General features: G+C 42.2%; 1 protein-coding gene across 1 annotated transcript; it reads right to left on the bottom strand.

Moving 5' to 3' along the window:
- Window positions 1-2,275: 2,275 nt before the first annotated feature.
- LOC149035408 (uncharacterized) lies at window positions 2,276-3,308 on the bottom strand. The gene has a single exon (XM_089191979.1). It carries the CDS (start codon window positions 3,306-3,308, stop codon window positions 2,409-2,411), a length of 900 nt encoding a protein of 299 aa, XP_089048105.1. The 3' UTR covers window positions 2,276-2,408.
- Window positions 3,309-8,322: the final 5,014 nt, after the last annotated feature.

The following is an 8,322-nucleotide window of genomic DNA, read 5'->3' as shown; positions in this document are numbered from 1 at the left end:
TCTAATTTAGTTGCCGACAAACCAAAACATTTTTCCAGTAATATAGAGCATGGAAAGTGTAGTTTGGTTACGAAAACAGAGGTAAAGGTTGTTCTCAGAAAAAGGATTCTAAAACAGCGTCACTTAGCCAGACACAAGTAAAAACGTTGTTTTGAGTAAAATGAAGTAAAAAGCCAGGGTGACCCGCTGCAAACTGGAAGCAAACCTTTTCCAGGTGCAATAATGCTGGCAACGACACAATTTTACGGCAAACAAACCAAAATATGCTTTTTATGCTATTTAGCTGATTCCAACGTGTTTTAGCAACAAAAAAGCAAAAACGCTTTTTTTCTTTTTGTGATATATAGCTCAAGGAAGCCCAGTGTTGTTGTTAACAAAGCAAAACATATTGTGGGTGCTATGAAGTTTGAAGCTTGAACACGTGAAAATGAGAAACTCAAAAATAGCGGCACAAGTAAAGCTGATTTCACCTCCGTCATCGAAGGCCTACGCCTATTTGAGGTAACTCCAACGAACCCTTTTTATACAGGTCATGGTTTTTGGCTTTAAACGTCCAGAAACTTTGTTGACTAGGTAAAACAGGGAATACACATTGCTTTCAACTGACGGTTTCCCTGTTCCAACCAGCTCAAACTAGCCCCAACTCCCTGCAAACGCACCAAAACATATTTTCGATAAGTTAGAGCGTCAAAAACCTATTTCATGTAGGGAAATGTGGCAAAGGTTGTTCTAAGAAAGCTAATACTGAAGCCAGTGTAACTTAGGGCCAAGTCGCACTAGAGGACAATTTCAGATTTGTCCAGGACAAATCTGACTTGAAATCGGCCAGTGACAAAAAAATTTGTCCGGAAAGGTACAGTCGCACTTGAGAACAAAATCTGTGAACAAAACATCACACCATGCTGTGAGCGTCACGCAGTTTCCCGCGAAGCAGCCTTTACCCGCTGTTTCAATCCACAAACCGCGACACGAGGGATCTCAAAATGTTTCCACGAAGAATTCTAGCAATAATATTTTTCTTCTATTTTCTGGTTCTTCATCAGCAAGCAAATATCAATATCAATTTAATGATATGTTGTCTGTTATTAATATAGAATTTACGTGCACAAAACATTCTAGTGACACGATGTATTCGCCGACAACGAAATCGTTATCGAAGACAAGCACCATACTATTGGACTCTTCCTCGTCCAGTCGAATCGTGGTTCGAGATCTATTATGCTGATCGAACAATACCTGGGGACTACTTTCGAAGGCTCTTACGAATGAACAGAGACAGCTTTGATTTGTTGCTCAACGTAATTCGTAACCGGCTGACGAGACAGAATACAGTTCTGCGAAATTGCCTCACTCCTGAAAAGGTCCTTGCTTGTGGTTTGCTTCACCTTGCACACGGAAATTCATACGAAACAAAAGGACCTGCGCTAAACGTCGGCAGAACTACAGCAATAGAGGCTTGTCAAGACGTGGTTGAGGCTCTTTATGACTTAAGGAATGAGTACATCGAATTCCCAACAACAGTGGCCGAGACAATGAGGTGTATAGAGACATTTACGGACAAATCACGACTTCCAAACATTGTTGGGGCCATAGATGGCACTCATATCAAAATAGTTGCTCCTAGAGACAGTGCTGTTGATTATTTTAGTCGAAATCAGCAACATGATTTCATTATTCAGGCCGTTGCTGACGGTAAGGGATTATTTCTTGACTTTGCAGCGGGTTATCCGGGAAGTATCCACGACGCTAGGGTATATCGAAACAGCTCGTTTTATCTAAGAGCAAGCAACGGAGATATACTCAAGGAACCCGTTGAAAGAATCGGCATCACAGATATTCAGCCTTACCTGGTAGGAGACAGCGCATACCCTATTTCCCCCTGGCTTATGAAGCCTTATCCTGAAGCGACGCGTGACCCTGGCGAGATAACATTTAACAAGGAACTGTCGTCTGCACGAGTAACCATCGAGTGCGCTTTTGGCTGCCTCAAATGTCGTTGGCGAATTCTACAAAAGCGGTTGGATAGCAGAATAACTTCTTCTGTGAAGATTGCCATTGCTTGTGCAGTGCTGCATAACTTTTGCATTAAAATTGGGCACGAATGGGAGGATGATTTTTACGATGACGATGATGACCGCGGAAACGAACAGAACAATGACTTAATGCAGGACGGGGAAGATATAAGAGAGTTGCTAAAAAACAGTCTATGATTCTTCAAATCCCTTTTTAAAGAGAAGTGTGTGATAAAGATAATTTTTGCATTTACAACAAGAAATCAGTTCAAGCAGTACATTCATTTGTTTCCATAATTTCGTTTGATCGATTCGCAACATAAACAATAACATGTCTTTTGATAATGGTCGATAATGATTGTCTCCCAATAGTCCAAAACAGTCTTGAATTAAAGTTCAGTTGTCTTTCTCATTCTGTTGGCCAAGGATTTTCACAATGGAGCCCATAAATTGGTTCATCATGGCTAGCTGCTGCGTCTGTGATTGTTGCAAAGAATCCATAAATGCTGTAACTTTCTCCCCCTGCTGCCTCATATCCTTTAGAGCCATCTTGAACTCTTCGTCGCTGTCATTATCAGGAGCTTTGCGTTTCGAAGCTCGTTTCCCTTTCTTTGACGCTCTTCTCTTTTCAGCTGGAGTTTGTAGCACATTGGGGCTAGATGAAGTACTGTTCTCGCCAGTAGTATCACTTGATTCAGCTACAATTTGGGGGGCACTTTCGCCGCTGATCCCCGCTTCGGCTACATTATTGAAGGTTACTAGGTCGCGGCATCCAAGGATCTTATCGACCTCATCGTAGTAGACGGATTTCCTAAGGTTTCCCCCTGTTTGGTTTTTGTTCCAATCTTTTGCATTCTTGTATCTTTCTATGATGTACTTCATTTTCCGAATACATTTGTCGGCCGTCTTGTTGGACTGTAGCGCTTTCGAAATCTTCTCAGCGATCCAGGCCCACGTTTTCCTGCACTCTCTGCTTTCTAACTGATCGTGTTTTTCAGCCCATAGTTGGACTAACAGTTTTTCCTCATCTTTAGTCCATCGTTCCTGGGCCTTCTTGTTCTCGGAAGATGTACGGCGCGAAGAAGTTTGGGATGATTCCGGCATTGAGCCGTCTTCGACGAACGGAAAGGATTCTGACAACGAGCCAGAACTTGCGGTTGAAGGAGATGGGCTTGCAGTTCCTCGATCATTAAAATTGTAAGTGCTAGGCAACGGATATATCCATCCTGGTGGATATTGAGGATATTGTTGCCCCATTTCATACGGAAAGTATTGGTTGCCCGTGGCTGGATTCATGTTGTTGCGAAATGAGAACGTGACCAATTTTGCCGCGAAGTCTATAGCATAGAGACTCTGCTACATATCACCTGTCAAATCATTTCCGAATTAAAACACCCTCGCTATTGTTTTCCAAAATTTGTCTCAATTTGGCCTGCTCCAGAGGTAGTCGACGGCATCTTTGAAGTTTGTCCGCCCGCGACCAAATTTTGTCCTTTGGTGAACAAACCGGTCGCACTTGGTTTTTCATTGTGATGACAGATTTTTGACATAAATAAACAGTTTTGACCTCTAGTGCGACTTGGCCCTTAGCCAAAAACAGGCTAAAACGTTTTTTTGAGGGCAATCAAAAAAAAAATCAAGGTCACTCCCTAAAAACTGGAAAAAGAAATCCATTTACCGGTTCAATGACGCTGGAAAGAGCCCAGTTTGACGCCAAACAAACCAAAACATATTTTTTGCGTTATAAGGTTGAGTGGAACGTCTTTTAGCAACCAAAATGCAAACACGCTGTTTTTTTTGCGATATAAAGCTCAAAGAAGCCCAATTTCGTTGTCAACTAACCAAAACATATTTTCCGTCTGAATGAAACTTAAAACAGCGTGTTTTCTCGCAAAAAACCAAGATCGCTGCTTTTTGTGACATAAAGCTGGAAGCTTCTAATTTAGTTGCAACAAAACCAAAAGATGGTTTGGGTAAGATAAAAGGTCAAAAGCGCAGTTTTGGTAGGGAAGAAAGGAAAAGCCTGTTCTCAGAAACATATTGTTGAAAACAGCGTAACCTAGCCGGAAAGAGACCAAAACGTTTTGTTGAGTAAAATCAGGTAAAAATCAGCGTGACTCGCTGCAAACTGGGAGAAAACCTTTTTCCGCTGCAATAACGCTGGGAACAGCCCACTGTTACGGCAAACAAACCAAAACATCTTCTTCCTGCAATAAAGCTAAACGCAACGTATTTCAAACACAGCAAGGAAAAAAACGCTGTTTTTTCTGACACAAGGCTCAAAGCAGCCCAGTTTAGTAGCCAACAAACCAAAACATTTTTCCGGTAATATAGAGCGTCAAATGTGAAGTTTGCTCACGAAAGAAGAGGAAAAGGTTGTCCTCAGAAGGAGGATTCTGGACCAGCGTAACTTAGCCAAACACAAGTAAAAACGTTCTTTTGAGTAAAATCAAGGAAAAATTGGGCGGACTCGCTGCAAACTGAAAGAAAACCTTTTTCCGGAGCAATATCACTGCAAAACACACAACTTTACGGCAAACAGACCGAAACATTTTTTTTTTGTGCTATAAAGCTGAGTGCAACGTGGTTTAGCCAAGTAAAAGCAAAAACGCTGGTTTTTGCGATATAAAGCTCAAAGAAGCTCAATTTCGTTGCCAACTAACCAAAAGATATTTTTGGTGCTATAAAGCTCATGCAGCGTGTTTTCCAACGAAAAACTAAATGGCTGCTTTTTGTGACATAAAGCTTGAACCTTGCAATTTTAGCTGCAACTAAACCAAAACATGTTTTCGGTAAGATAAAGCGTCAAAAGTGTAGTCTACTTACAAAACCGAGAAAATGGTTGCTCTCAGAAAGATAATGCTGAGAACAGGGTAACTTAGCTAAAACAGGCTAAAACGTTGTTCTGAGTGCCCTCAAGTAAAAATCAGCGGCACTCGCAAAAGACTGGAAAAGAAGTTCATTCACCGGTGCAATAACGCTGGAAAAAGCCCAATTTGACGGTAACCAAAGCAAAAACATGTTTTTGGTGCAATAAAGCTGAAAACAGCGTATCTTAGCAATTAAAAAGGGAAAACGCTATTGAGGCTGTTCTCACAAAGATGATGCTGAAAACAGCGTAACCTGGCCAAAAACTAGCAAACCGTTGTCACTTAGTCAATCACAAGAAAAAACGTTGTTTTGAGTAAAATCAGGAGAAAAGCAGGGTGACTCGCTGCAAAGTGGAAGAAAAGCTTTTTACCCTGCACTTACGCTGGAAACAACACATCTCTACGGCAAACAGACCGTTGTGTGAGTGCAACGTGTTTTAGCAAACAAAAAGCAAAACCGCTGTTTTTTGCGATATAAAGCTCAAAGAACCCAATTTGGTGCCAACTAACCAAAACATATTTTCGGTGTTATGAAGCTTGAAGCAGCCTACTTTCCGGGGGAAAACTAAATCGCTGCTTTCTCTGACATAAAGTTCCAAACTTTCAATTTCGTTCGCAACAAACCAAAACATGTTTTCCGATTGTTTTTGAGGGTCAAAAGCGTAGTTCAACTAGGAAAAGAAGGAAAAGCCTCTTCTCAGAAACCTAATACTGAAAACAGCGTACCTTAGCCGAAAACAAACAAAAACGTTGTTTTGAGTAAGATCAAGTAAAATCAAAGTAACTCGCTGCAAACTGACAGCCGGACAATAACACTGGAAACAGCCCAATTTTACCGCAAACAAACCGAAACATATTTTTCCTGCAATAAAGCTACACGCAGCGTATTTTAAACAGAGAAAGGGAAAACGCTTTTTTTGTGTGTATGTGTGTGTGACATAGGGCTCAAAGCAACTTAATTTAGTTGCCAACGAACCAAAGCATTCTTTGGGTAATGTACAGCGTCAAAAGTGTAGTTTGGTAACGAACAAAGAGGAAAACATTCTGCTCAGAAAGATGATGCTGAAAACAGCACAACCTAGCCAAAAACAAGCAAAAACGTTGTTCTAAGTAAAATCAAGTCAAAATCAGCGTCACTCGCTGCAGCCTTGCAAAACACCTTTTCCCGTTGCAATAACGCTGGAAACAGGGCAATTTTACAGAAAACAAGCGAACACATGTTTGTGGTGCAATGAAGCTGAAAGCAGCGTATTTTAGCATTTAAAGAGGGAAACGCTACTTTGTCGTAAGATAAGGCTTAAAAGCAGTTTAATTTAGTTGCCAAAAGACCAAAACATGTCTTTGGTGCGATAAACCTTGGAAAACCGCAGTTTACTTACAAAAGAGTCCAAAGCGTTGTTCGCAGAAAGATAATGCTGAAGACAGTGGTAACTTAGCCGAAAACAGACGAAAACGTTGGTTTAGTGAAATCAAGTTCTACTTAGGGTGACTAGCTGCAAAGAGGCGGAAACGTGTCTTCGGATACAGTTAAGCTGGAAACATGCTTTTGGTGCGATAAAGCTGAAAGCAGCGTATTTTAGAAACCAAAAGGCGAAAACGCTTTTTTGTGAGCTTTAACTCACAATCGCCCGGTTTAATTGCAAACAAATAAAAATATGTTTTCCATTCGATAATGCTCAAAACAGTGTAAGTCGGAAGTTCCACTCAGATGCTGCGAGGCTACACCAGTAATTGCTTAGGGTTATGGTTAGGGTTAGGTTTTGGGTCAGGGTTAGGGTTAGGGTTAGGGTTAGGGTTTGGTTTGGTCAGGTTTGGCTAACCCTACCTGTTTGTAGAATCTTTTCATGTGCAGATATACAGCTAGAACCGGGGACTGAACAACAGATAAGAACTAGAACAGATGGAGGTTACGAACAGAAGCCCTAAAATCCTGGAGGGGTGAAAAGAAGTACAGGGGACTTCTAAGATAAGTATGGCTCATTCCCTTGTAGTACCAGAGGCAGGACAGACTCTTGTTCGAGTGGCCGGCTTCTCCGACAAAGTTCTCACCTTACGATCACATCTCCCTGTTGCTGAATACCATACCGTCAGCGGTGTAAGTGTCAGGGCTACTCCTACCCAAATTGGCAGTCGTCCATTAGCACCTAACCATCCATGCTGGTTAGTTATAGACAGAAAATATTGAAGATGATAAGCAGGAAAGTACAGAAAGAGAGAATAGAAAGGCAAAAGTTATCCAGCCAAGTTCAGATGGGCTTTCAGAGGGGCAGAAAAGGCAATTTTCCCTACTGATAGACCAATATGAGGGCATATTTGCGATTAACAATTCTGATTTAGGATAATTAGATCTTATGGAACACGACATTAACACTGGTGTGAGCATGCTCCCATTAAGCAGCTGCCTCGTCGCATACTACCGCACCAGAGGGAGATCATACATCAACAGCCGGACGAGCCGCTAGCGAATGGTAGAGTTGAAGAGTCGCAGAGCCCCTGGAGCAGTCCGGTTGTTTTGGAGACATGATGGAAGTTACCGTATGTGCATAGATTACTGCTAACTGAATTTGTGTACATCGAAAGATGCAAATACCGTCAGCGAGGACCGATGATGTCTTGGAAGCGCTGGGCGGTGGCCAATGGTTTTCCTGTCTGGATTTGGCGTCTGGGTATCGGCAGGTGCAAGTAAAAACAGAGGACAGACCCAAAACAGCATTCTCGACCCATCGTGGACAATTCCAATGGAGGGTTATGCCTTTTGGACTCACGAGTGGGCCAGCTCGTTTTACCAGATTGATGAATGTAGCACTCAGTGAACTGACTTCGACACACTGTCTTGCGTATTTGGATGATATTATTATCTGGGCCCCTTCCCTCGAGGAACATCTGCATCGCCTACGGTTCTTATTTGACAGGATACGAACTGCTGCTCTAAAGCTGAAGCCAACTCTTGTTGTCTCCTCAGATGGCATCAAAACTGACCCTGACAAGGTCGAGACTGTCAGAACTTGGCCAATCCCAGTAGACATCAAAGAGCTTCAAAGCTTCATTGGTCTTGCCATTACTATAGGCGGTTTATTTCTGGATTCTCGATCGTCGCAGAACCGCTCTACGAATTGTCGAGGAAGGGTGTATCTTTCCAGTGGCAGATGGAACAAGAAAGTGCCTTCAATGAACTGAAACATCGCTTGACCATTGCACCCGTCTCGGCATATCCCGATTTTAGTCCTGATGCAGGATTATTCGTACTTGACACAGATGCCAGCCAACCCCTGGGCACTGGCGCTGTTTTATCTCGATTGCACCTCAATGACACTGGGCGTGTGATAGCTTACGGGAGTCGTTCTTTGAATGAGCAGGAAAAGAACTATTGCGGCACTCGATTAGAGATGCTAACTCTGGTAATCTATATGGACCATTTTCGCTATTACTTGGTGGGACAA

Source organism: Pocillopora damicornis, chromosome 13 (assembly GCF_964200805.1).
Source record: "Pocillopora damicornis chromosome 13, jaPocDami1.2, whole genome shotgun sequence".
Taxonomy (NCBI): Eukaryota; Metazoa; Cnidaria; class Anthozoa; order Scleractinia; family Pocilloporidae; genus Pocillopora; species Pocillopora damicornis.
The sequence above is the reverse complement of the archived record's forward strand: the minus strand, read 5'-3'. Positions and strand labels throughout refer to the sequence as shown.